Source organism: Pygocentrus nattereri, chromosome 11 (assembly GCF_015220715.1).
Source record: "Pygocentrus nattereri isolate fPygNat1 chromosome 11, fPygNat1.pri, whole genome shotgun sequence".
In the NCBI taxonomy this organism is placed as follows: Eukaryota; Metazoa; Chordata; class Actinopteri; order Characiformes; family Serrasalmidae; genus Pygocentrus; species Pygocentrus nattereri.
The window spans coordinates 6880796-6892865 of NC_051221.1; the positions used below are offsets into that span (position 1 = coordinate 6880796).

A 12070-nucleotide genomic window follows, 5' to 3' on the forward strand; every position below is an offset into this window, starting at 1 on the left:
GCGGTGTAAACCCTGTGTGATGCTGTTAGCTGCTTGCGGCGAAGCCTCAAGTAACTGTCCAGTTTATCTTTCGTTTTCTTTCTGTTTGATCCAGTTTTTCTTTTGTTTTTGTGTGCAATAAAATAATCGCGTGTGCACTTGAACTTGGAATCCCGCCTCCTCGTATCCACACCCACGCCCACAGTGCCAACTTTGCCGTACGTAAATCCCGGTGGCTCTTCGTTTGGAGGTCGCACCGTTACAGACTGCCTCATACATACCTCTGTTAATTATTCACCACAGGGCTCTTTTAGCACTGGCTGACGATACTTCGCATTTAGTTTGAAATGACCTGTTTCTTTGGTTTAACCAGAAGGCACTTGTGGGAAAGAAAGAAATAGGAATAATAAAAAAAAAACTGAATTCAAGCCAAATTCCAAATAAAGTCAGTGCTGAAACCCCAACGGCCTTGTGTCGAATGATTGACAGACTGACAGACAGAAGGTTCTTATACGAGGCAATTTTTGCTTGAAGTTGTAATCATTCACCACAAGACTGTTTGTGCTGTACAGTTGACTGCACTACATATTTGTTTCATTTGTTTACCCCATTTCCCTCTTTCCCACAAGTGTCTTCTGGTGTGTGCCAGGCTCTGGTTATTAATAATTCTTTGTCCTTACAGAGGTATTTTACTGATCTTTCATAATGCCTATATAATTCAATCGTATTTGAGTAGTTCACAGAGCAGTTTGATGTGGGATGGTGTAGTATAGTAGGAGACTTACTGACTCAGATTTCTTTACAGTGGCACAGTGTTTTTTTACAGTGAACCTACACGTCGTCTCTACATGTGAGGTTTTATATGTAAAACAGTGATAAATAAAAAAAAAACATTTTCTTTTTTTGCTATTTTGCCTCAGAGCGTCCTGCATGTACCTCTGCCATAAATGCCTTTTTTAAAAAAGGCTGTAATTAGAATTAGGCCAAAACGTTATCAGATCTATCGTGAAACAATATCTCAAGCATCGGGCGGCGTATTTACGTAGTAGCGTTTTGTAAAGTAGCTTTTAGAGGCATTGAACTCCTCAGACACTTGAATTTACATTTACGGCATTTGGCTGACGCTCTTATCCAGAGTGACTTACAGTTTGATCATTTTTTTTCCACAGGTAGGTGAAGGTGGTGTTAGGAGTCTTGCCCAAGGACTCTTATTGGTATAGTGTAGGGTGTTTACCCAGGTGGGGGATTGAACCCCAGTCTACAGTATAGAAGGCAGAGGTGTTACCCACTACACTAACCAACCTTCTTATTACCGAACAAGAATTAAAGAAAATTCTTTTTTTTTTGTCTTAACTTGAACTCTGACAGGTCAAGATAAGATTTTTTTTATAAATTCATATTGCAGAAGCAAATCTTATGTTAATTTAAGAATCTTGCCTGACAGCGTCTTTTCTTGTCTCACGTTAGGAAACCTTAACTTACTCGATTGAAGTCAACAATTAACTGTCGCGCCTGTTGCCAGCACAGCTGAATCTGGTAATCACGTAGCTAATTAGCTAAGTTAGTTAGTCAGGGCTACCGTTAGCCACCGTCACTGAGGTAAAACAGGTCAAATAAAACTAAAGCGAGATAAACTGAGAGGTGAGAATGTTGTTTCAGCGCTTTGTGCTGTTTATCAGAGCGTCGCTGCTTTTCAGTTTCAGTTTCATTTCCCAAACGCTTTGGCCGAGCGCGCTAGCGTTAACTAGTTATATTCCTCCTAATAAACACACACGTTCAGCTCGGTCCCCACGTTATTGACCACCATCTCTGTAACTTAATATTTTATCTGACGAGTTTTCATCAACAGTAACACACGAAGGTGATAAGAGGGGACGGTAGGAATCGAGTCTGCAGCGTCTGGGGCTTTTAAACGCTGAACCCGTTTAACCGTTGAATCAACCGTTATTCTTTGTTGGCTTTCATGGTTAGATTAGGGTTAAATCACTTAAATGAAAGTGTTATCATACACTTATCCTGACTGGCTTGGGAGGAAATGAATGAATTGAATGATTTTCAGATCATGTAGCGTAATACAGGTGTCAGTTTAAGGATAATTGTGTTTGTAGATCAGAAGCATCATGACTGCAAAGCTGTAATTCATGTATCATCTAGGTATCTCAGGTAGCTATGCAAACTTTCTGCCTTTCCCACTTACTGTCAGTGTGTTTCTTGCATTTTGCCTGTAATTCCTGAATATGTTTGTGTGTCTGTGTCCTCTCAGCCAATGCTGCAGCAGCCCGTAAAGAGGTGATCAGGAACAAAATCCGTGCCATCGGCAAAATGGCCAAAATGTTCTCAGTCTTGCGGTGAGTTTAGTGAGTTTTTCTGTGTGTCTCTATGTGTGAGTTTTCAGGAAACTCAATAGAGAGATGGGAGAACCTATGGAAAAGAACCGTGCTGGTGTACAGTTATCAGTTACAGTTAGTGGTGTCCAACATCAGTGCCTGACCTCATAAATGCGCTTCTGGAAGAACGGTCAAAAATTCCCATAAACACACTCCTAACCCTTGTGGAAAGCCTTCCCAGAAGAGTTGAAGCTGTTATAGCTGCAAAGGGTGAGCCGCCATCATATTAAATCCTATGGATTAAGAATGGGATATCACTCAAGTTCATATGTGTGTGAAGGCAGACGAGCGAATACCTTTGGGAATACAGTGTATATTAGTTAAAAAGGTGCAGTAGCAGAACAGCCTGTTTAATTGTTACATTTGTCAAATTAATTATGACCGTTTTTGTATTTATGTGTGATTTTACCTCTGTGCAGTGAGGAGAGTGAGAACGTGCTGACCCTAAAGGGCCTGACCCCAACTGGCATGCTGCCCAGCGGAGTTCTGTCTGGAGGAAAGCAAACTTTACAGAGCGGTAAGCACCCAAATAAAACGTCAAACAATAAAAACATCTCACAGTTTTAACACCACTCTTTTTCTCTGTCAGCCTCTTCTGTTCCCTTTTCTCTCTCTCCGTCTGTCTATCTCTCATTTCCACTCTTTTAGTCTACTTCTGCCATTGTTTGGGCTCTACAGCACCTGTCCCTCTCTCTTCCTCTTTATGCTTCCTTTTTTCACTGTCTGACCACTCTGTCCATCCGTTATCTCTCTTTCAACGCCTCTGCCATTCTTACACACCTCTACACTCCTGTCTTTCTTCACATTCCTGACTCAGACATGAAACCACGTAAACAAACACGCACAGATGCGCAAACGAACACTACTAGACTTCTTACTAACCGCCTAGCGGTGCCGCTAATGCTAACTGCTAGCTGCCCGGCCTTGGCGGCGGACTGGTTGGGGGGTCGTGCTGCGTGCATGGCTGCCACAATAACGCTCCCTCCACCCCTCCTCTCTCTGTCTCTCCGTCTGTCTGTCTCTCCGTCTGTCTGTCTGTCTGTGCCTTCTCAGCTACCATCGAGGCCATAGAAGCCATCGAGTCAGTTGAGGACGGAGAAGGTAATAATCACCAGCCGGCCTCTCTCTCTGTGGTGCTCAGAGGTTGCATAGCCACCGCTGGACTCTGCTAGCCAGCTAGCTAGCACCGGCTAGCTAACGTAGCTCGTGGTCGCTATGAAATGGTCGGGGGGCTGCGTCATCTGATGTTACCACCCTCAGTGTCTTCACCATAGGCTAGACAGATCATTGCCTCTTTACACTCTCACTGACACACACATATTTGAGCTCTGAGACCTACAGCTGCTCGCGCTGAAGCCTGACTGCGCTCCGCTGTTCTCCATTCATAGACACGCATGCAAAACGATCACAATCAATCTGATCTTGGGGGTTGAGGGTGACCTCTCCATGCTCCACCCACAGATAAGCTCTTTTAAAGCTACCATTTCAAAGCTGGACCAGTTCGACAGACTGCTGACAAAAGTCCGTACCAGCCTAATGAAGAGATGCAGATGCTTTCGTCAAAATATGTAAATGACGTAAGGATGTCATCATCAATTATATCGGCATCTGAGTCGTCTCCCGGTTTCTTTGGTTGTAAGCTGAGTAATTGGTCATTCATTTGATTATTAACCAAGTGTGTTCTTTAATTGCCAAAAACAACGAAGTCATATTTGTAGCACAACTAAAATATGTAAAATTAAGTAAATTTCAGGGTGGTGTCACTGTCAGTTATCTAAGATATTGAGGAATCTCATGCTTATTTAGATTATTATGTGAGTTATTGATCATTTGATTATTAATCAACTACCAAGTAAGAATGCTTCTGAAACTGTCAAACGACTAAAACAGTTCATCGTGATTAAACACATTGGTTTGTGCAGTTAATTGCAATGAATCGACCCTGTTTTGTTAGTTATGAGTGGGCAATACTAGCTCCATCTAAAAATATGTTTTACTTGCATTAATTCAGCTTGAACCTGAGCAGGGTGAACATGAAAATAAGGCAAACGCAGTTTACAGCTGATAAGTTTCATCTCGTCTCTAGGGGAGCAACTGCTTAAACTTTGCTGCTGTTGTTGCTCTCAGGTTCTTGATTTATCCATCGGTGTCTTACGTTCACCCTCCACCACAGTCTGCTGAAGGTATCCTCCACTACTGGTGTTGCCAGCATGAATAGATTGTGAATGATACTAAAGACAGTCATTCACAGGATGGCTGTAGCTAGAAAGTTGCTTCTGAGGGCCAACAGTGGAACATCTTGCCATGTAAAAGCTGTACTTGAACGTTGAACGATTATATTATTATTATTTATTATGCAAACTACAGGGAGATTCACTCGAAGGAGGCCCTGAATATTCTATGGTAGCTCCCGCTAGGATGAAGCAAACTGAACCAAAGAAATACGTTTCATCCATTGACGTGTGTGTAATCGATTGCATTACATGCGATGCTGGAAGCGATCTCCGTTTTCTGACTGATACATGGGTACGAGGGTATGCACCCCGAAGTTGCAAACGGAGGTCAACTGCGTGGCGACTGCCGTTCAGTGCCTGCCTCATCGCTCCGAGGCAGGGGGATCCCAGCTTGTTCAAAGCTCCTTACAACGAGGAGCACATTGCATCCAGTTTCGTTCAGATTGCTTCGTGCTAGAGTGAGTTATTACAGAAAATTCAGGGCCTCTTTCAAGTGAATCTCCCTGTAGAAACACAGCATTGCTGCTGTAACAAGGGAGTAAATTGTAACTGATACTTTTCAAAATAAGAGTATTTTTGTTGTGGTCTAATAAAGTTTTTAATGATGAATGTTATAAATAGACTAAGCAGAAAGTCTAAAAAGACTAGAAACACTCATTCGTCCTGTTTAATTGGGTTTAGTGCAGTAAATGATGAAGAAAAACTGTCCAATCGATTTTGATGGCAGCTTTTGAATGTGACCCTGCTAGTGCACTGTGCCTGTTAACTGTACTGTACTGATATGAGTGCTATACTGTACTGTTACTGTATTACATTAGCAGCTATGTGGAGCTTACACAATGAAAAAGGTGCAAAATGAGCTGATTAACTGAAATATCACGCTGTAAACATCTGCATTAAAAACAATTATGCACTGCAGTTTCTAGTGACACCCTTAATAATAGTGTAGAACCATGAAGAACCATTTTAGGTTCTCTAAAGAAACCTTCTATGGTTGTTTCCTCGGAGAACCGTGATTGTAAATGACAAACCAAAGATGCCCCAAAGCGTTTTTTAAGTGGTTCCAAACACGAATCTTTTCGGTTCCCTGAAGAATCATGTTTGCATGTGAAAGATTTCATTTAGAAAGAACCCTTAACATTGCCTGAAGGTTATTTGTGCCTTTAAAAGGTTCTTCACTCTCAAAAAGGTTCTTCAGGGAGCTAAAATGGTTCGAACAGCCATTTATGGCAGCTTTTTGGTGCAGGTCAAATGGAGCAGTAGCTACAAGGGAACTCACTTGTGGATGGAGCATCAATAGACTCCCTGCTGATCAAACAAACAAACAAACAAACGAATAAACAAAAACAATGACCAACCCAGCCCTGCCCTGCCTCACAAGTGCTACGTCTGTGATTGGTCCCCTTTGAACAGGTGACCTATGGGGATCATGTGACCTCTCCGTGATGGGGGCATTCAAGCCATACATAACACAACGAAACGCTATGAAGGATCAGCGTTAAGAACATTTTCTTGCTGATGCTGTGTTGTGAATGCAGCCCCTGGAGAGCAGCCTTTCACATCATCTCTGCCATGTTTCCATCAGAATAGAGAAAAACATGTTCCGACTTCCTTCAAACATGCAAAGTCTCTGAAAAAAGCTTTCTATTTGGAATCTCACAAAGAATTGTAGGCAGTGGTTTTGTGGGAGGAGTTATTTCTAATGGAAACATCGATGGTGTGGTGCAGTGTGTGTGAGTAGATTCACTTTGTTTGAAGTTTTCGGAGGATGTAGGTCAGAAAAAGATGAAGGTGAATCAGTGTCTTCCTCTACAGCTGGTCTCAGATTTTACCGTGTGTGTGTGTGTGTGTGTGTGTGTGTGTGTGTGCTCGCGTTATGTGGAGTTTACATAACGGATTGAAGGTGTGAATGAGCGGATGATGTGAGTGTGAATCTGTGTGTATGTGTTAGCGCGCAGCTGCTTACTCTGTCATGACTTCGTCCAGAGATTCCTGGTTGCTCTATTATTTTTATATCTTGTTTTTGGAATCAATTCCTTATTTCAGTTCCAGTTAACAGCGCCTTCTTTTTTTCTGTGCTTCTCTGTCGCTCATACTTATCTTAGATAAAGTCCTTTGGTTCCCACACAGTTAACAAAAGCACCAGGGCCGAATGAACTCCGAGTTAAAGGTGCAGTGGTGAAGATTTCCCGTGGAACACCACTCTGACTTTACCTGCTCCTTATTTAAAGTTTTATCAGTGTGAAACATTAAGGCTGCGGAGATTATATGATGATAAGATTATATGAAACATTAATAGAAATCCTGGGAAACTCTGAACTCGCGCCTTTAAACTGAGTCTTGTTGTATTTGTGCATAGCTTGACGGTTTCTTATCACTGACAAGCTATGCTGAAGTGACAGTTCGGTGAAAAATGTGATGTACACAGTTTCTCCCTTATTCCAAATGCAGTCGATCAGCATTGTTAGCATTCTTTAGTTTCAGCCTGGAGTTACAGGCAGAAGTAATTACTGTAATGTTATTTTGTGCCCTGTTACCCTAACACTCCTTTTTAGCTACGTTAGCCTTGTACCTCCAGTGAAAAAGAAGCAAGCTAAAGACACTAAACACGAATGAGCTGATCTTCTACATTTGGAATAATCGGGAAACTGTAGATTTGATTTTTTTGCCAAATTATCACTTTAAAGAATTACACAAGAGTGAATTTAATTGGGTGAGAGAGCTGCCTAAAAAGTGAGGAATGCCCAGTCCTATTTCACCCCTTACCCCTTTTCATGCCTAGGAGGGTGTCCTGATTCTTACATTTACATTTATGGCATTTGGCTGACGCTCTTATCCAGAGCGACTTACAGTTTGATCATTTACACAGGTAGGCGAAGGTGGTGTTGGGAGTCTAGCCCAAGGACTCTTATTGGTATAGTGTAGGGGTGCTTACTCAGGTGGGGACTGAACCCCAGTCTACAGTGTAGAAGGCAGAGGTGTTAACCACTACACTGACCAACCACACGATTCTTGTTGAGATGAAGGGTGGGGCGAAGTGTTAGGGCTACATGGTGTGTTATGGGAAAAAAAAGAAAAGATGGCTGTGCAAACAACCAGAGAAACACACAAATGTGAATGTTTTCTCCATTAAAGATATGATAACCATTGCATTGTCTTATTTTAATGTGGGTAGCACCAGAGGCGGACGAAGTACACAAACCATGTACTCGTGTTAAAGCAGAGACCCCCAAGGTAAATATCACTCCAGTAAAAGTAGAAGTTCCTCCCTTTAGACCTCCACTTGAGTAAAAGTACTAAAGTATTTCCCTTCAAATGTACTTAAGTATAAAGTAAAAGTACTAAAAGAGTAATTCTGGCTCTGATGTCCTGTTATCATTTTTATAACCAGACTGGCTTCATGAACTCATTTCAGGTGAAAGTCCTCCAGCGTCTCTCTTGGTAAACCAGTCTTTTAATAGAACGTCATTAATTAGTGACGCTGACGTCTATTAAAATGATCAGAAGCACAAAACACTGAAGGTAAACAGTTTCCATCAGGGAGAACCGAGTGGCTCTGAAATCACTTTTTACACACAAGCAAAGTTTCAGTTTCAGATTTATTTACAACTTAGTTCCAAGTTTAAGTTGAACAAGAACTGGCTTTGATCTTCGGGGTCGCAGCAGCCGTATTTTAATCACACAGCAAATAAACACAAACAGAAACAAGACCTCCACCTCGCAGCTCATCCCCCCTCTCTCCGCTCCCTCTCAGCTCTTTTTAAAAGGTGCTCACACTGCCAGCCAGATCAGCCTCCGCTTGCTGCTCTGCCTCCTCGTCACCGCCCCCAGCTCGCAGCTCGTCTGCTGGCACCTTCGTCGTCCTCCTCCCGCCGTCACTCGTGTCACTCTCGTCCGTCAGCAGAGCTCGGGCTTGGTCCCCCACCCACCCATGGTCCTCACCGGGGTTCAAACCACTCAGTGTTTGGGCCCAGCCTTCCAGCAGGCTCTCAAAGCCCCCATCAGGGCCCACTGGACAGGCGCACTCCACAATGTATTCAAGTCCTTTTCTTCATAACAAGCATAAAAAAGTGTTAATAGTATGCTAACGTCTGGGAAGCTAGCTAGATTTCCCGTTCCCCCGTAAAACAGTTCAGGAGTATTGAAGCCTAAGGCACCAGAATCTAACTGTTGCCCCACTTAAGGTGGAACGGAACAATTTGAACAAGAAGCTGGCGAATTTACCCTCCTTGCTATCACTGCAGACAGGCCGGGTCGTCTACAGAGCAGCGCTAGTAGCCTGTTCATTTATTTGAGGGAAGATTTCAATCACTATCCCTTATATCTCAGTTCCAAAACATGGCAGCAAGGGGTAGGGGTAGGGGTGAAAATAAGAAATGGGATTGGGTGTCATTACAGTCATAATTTCATCTGCTTTAATAATGTTTATACAGTTCTTTGACTGTAGGATGTCAAAGGTAGTGAATATAAGTCGGTGTCTCACGTGCAGCACATCCAGCACTCTTTAGGAGCAGAGCACTCTCACCCTCTCCTGGTGCTGTTACAGTGGGGAAACTAAAGTCCTGAACACAGAAATGCTGTAAATCTTTAAAGTGACCTGTCAGATTTTTTACATCAGGTGTTGCTGATAATTAGTGCAAGAGAAGTTTGGTTTGATAGCTCAAAATTAACTGCTGTTACTGTGTGTGTGTGTGTGTGTGTGGGGGGGGGGGGGGGGGGGGGGGGGATTTGCGTGTGAGCTGTTCATTTCTTAGTAAGAAACTATGTTTGAAACTATGAGTCACTTTCTCTTCTAACTTGTGCCTTTACCCTCTCTCTCTCTCTCTCTCTCCATCTCTCTCTCTCTCTCTCTCTCTTACTCTCTCGTTCTGTATCTCTCTTTATTTCTCTTTCTTTCAATATCTCTTCACCTTCTTGCCCTTTCCTTCCTCTTTTCTCCTTCTTACTCCCTCTTTATCACTTTCTCTGTTTCCCTCTCCTTTCTCCTGTCTCTTTCTCTCTCTCTGTTTCTCACTCTTTCTCTTTCCCTGTTTCTCTCTGTCTCCTCTCTCTTTGTGTCTGTTTTGTTCATCGCTCTTTCCTTCACCATCTTGCCCTCTTCCTTTCTGTTTTTTCCCCTTCTTGCTTTCTCTCTCTGTCCTTTTATCACTTTCTCTATTTCCCTCTCTGTTTCTCTTTATTCCTTTGTCTCTTTCTGTCTCTCTCTCTCTCTCTCTCTCTCTCTCTCTGTCTCTCTCTCTCTGTGTCCCTGTAGCTATCCGTGGTTTCTCCCCTCAGCATAAGATCAGTAGTTTCGAGGAGGCAAAGGGTCTGGACCGGATCAATGAGCGGATGCCCCCTCGCCGCGACGTGGTCAACAGCGTGGGTCTGTCCATGGGCCGCATGAACATGGCCGAGTCCAACGGCACCGACGACAACAGCAATATCCAGTGACTCCTCTACTCCTCGTCATTGTCCTCCTCTTCCTCCTTGCCCTCATTCCCTCTCCCCCTTGCCCCGTATTCCCTCTAAAGCAATCCTTCACTCTCGCTCTCTCCATCCGCACTGCTGCTCCTTCTCTCTTTTTCTCCGCAGTAGACAACCAGTTGGTACGCAGAACGGTCCGGTTTCAAAACGGCTTCACGTTCGGCCGCCATTCAAACGGAGGAATGCAAACTGACAGCTAAAAGAAGGAGCATGTCTTGTTCTGGGGCTTTTGTGTGCATGTCCGTAAGCGTGTGATTTTATGGGCGAGAGAGGTAGAGAAAAGACAGAGAGAGAGGCAGAGAAAGAGACGAGAGTGCATGTGGGTTGCATAATGACATATTAACAGCAAACTGCTAATAGGATGGTGGTGTGATTTTCTTATGGATGAATAGGACTGTTTGTGTGTTCTGTGTGTGTGTGTGTGTGTGCTTCAGCGTGGGAGGATGAGTTGTGTAATTACTTGGTAAGGAAGTAGGTTTTTCATTGAAAGACTATTCCTCTTTCTTTTTCTGCCAGCCACCGCAGTTCATGCTGAATATAAAGCCTCTGGGCTGTTCATTCACCGTCAGGGGAGCGTGTGCATTTCAGGGGTGGGAAAAAGAATCGATTCTTAGATGCATCGCGATTCGCCGAATAAAAGATTCTGAATCGTTTTCACAAACAGGCTCTGGTTTAAATAGGCTCTGGTTTCCCTAGTGCCAGGCCTTGGACACATCAAGCCGACGTTTAAGAACTAGCATGGCTGCCTTTCCGTTGCCTCTCATATCCTGTAAAAAGTTTCACTCAAACCCACAAAAACTGCAGCTGATGGACAACATGTACTTGCAAGTACTCAATGCACCTGTGTGAAAAGAAGTAGCTCTGTGCTTGGAAACAGTCTAAAACAAAAACCACAAATTGTAAAAAGCTTTTAAAGCCTGTGTTTATGCTAAGGTGTCAAATCCAGGTCCAGAAAGTAAAAATCCTTCCCAGGATTTTGTTCCAACAGGCTGGACAGCTCTGCTGGTGGTGTGATCTAACTAGAGAAGCCAGCCTGTTGGAACAAAATCCTGGGAAGGACTTTTACTTTCTGGACCTGAATTTGACACCTCTAGGGTGTGAACCAGCGGGAGCAGAGACGAGTGGATAAAAAGGCTACTTAAGAGTAAAAGTGTTCTTTTATATTAGTTATTCGGACATTCTTATAGCAAACACAGGTCTGTAGTGGTCAAACTTGCCTTACATGTTGTTGGAAAATGAGGGTGTTCTTTGAACGTCTTCTTGAGTGCTGTTTTCTTGCATTGCTCTTTTCTTTTCCTTTCTCTCCTTGTTCACCAATAAAGTGCTGACGAGGACAGGCTAGAGCCAGCAACAGGCAACGGTCAGTCGCCGACGCTCTCCCATGGCCCCACGGCGTCCAACAGTCAGTGTCGGCTTGGTGCATCCTGGGCCTAAAATGAACTCACTCACTCTCTCAGACATCCTGATGCAGTCCGGCTTGAAAAATAATGCAGGATTTCACTAATACACACAGGCTTGCACTCAAAAATCATATATATCCATATCTGGGGGTGTTTCTGTCACTATGGGCAGCTTTGGCTCTCCAGATGTTTAGAAAAACCGTGAAAACTGCTTCACTGTTGTGGTAAAGACTGTTTCTCTGTTTTGAGTGTGTGTCAAACAGCATGTCTAAGCGTTAGCAGATATATTTTAAATGAAATAAAAATTTGAGTCTGATTTAAACACAGTTGAAATAAATGTAACTTGAGAAAAACACTGAAAACGATTTTTACTTAGCTTTCCTGAGACACCTAGATTAGAGTTTCCACACGCACTCTTTAAGTAACTTGAATCAAAACTAGCTTTGTTTGGTGTGTGGTGTTTGGTCATGGGAAGAAATGACCATGACTGATGGACAGCGGTGTTTATTAATATTCTGGTTTAACATGCAGTTTAACAAACAGTGTATTTACAATTGAAACGATGTCATTTTGTAATATATTGACCTTCTTTTCTGCTTTTGAG

The 12070-nt window shown here is 43.1% G+C and overlaps 1 protein-coding gene across 3 annotated transcripts in view; it reads left to right on the forward strand.

Annotated features, from left to right (window-relative positions):
* ppp3cb (protein phosphatase 3, catalytic subunit, beta isozyme) overlaps positions 1 to 11809 on the forward strand; it is a 125474-nt gene extending 113665 nt beyond the window's left edge. For 2 of the 3 annotated variants that reach the window (XM_037542641.1, XM_037542642.1), the window contains exons 11-14: positions 2243 to 2327; positions 2786 to 2883; positions 3420 to 3467; positions 9855 to 11809. In XM_037542641.1, the coding sequence (XP_037398538.1) occupies positions 2243 to 2327; positions 2786 to 2883; positions 3420 to 3467; positions 9855 to 10033 (410 nt within the window). In that variant the 3' untranslated portion in view covers positions 10034 to 11809. The remainder of the gene's footprint in view (positions 1 to 2242; positions 2328 to 2785; positions 2884 to 3419; positions 3468 to 9854) is intronic. The other variant, XM_037542643.1, reaches the window with a different exon arrangement.
* Positions 11810 to 12070: the final 261 nt, after the last annotated feature.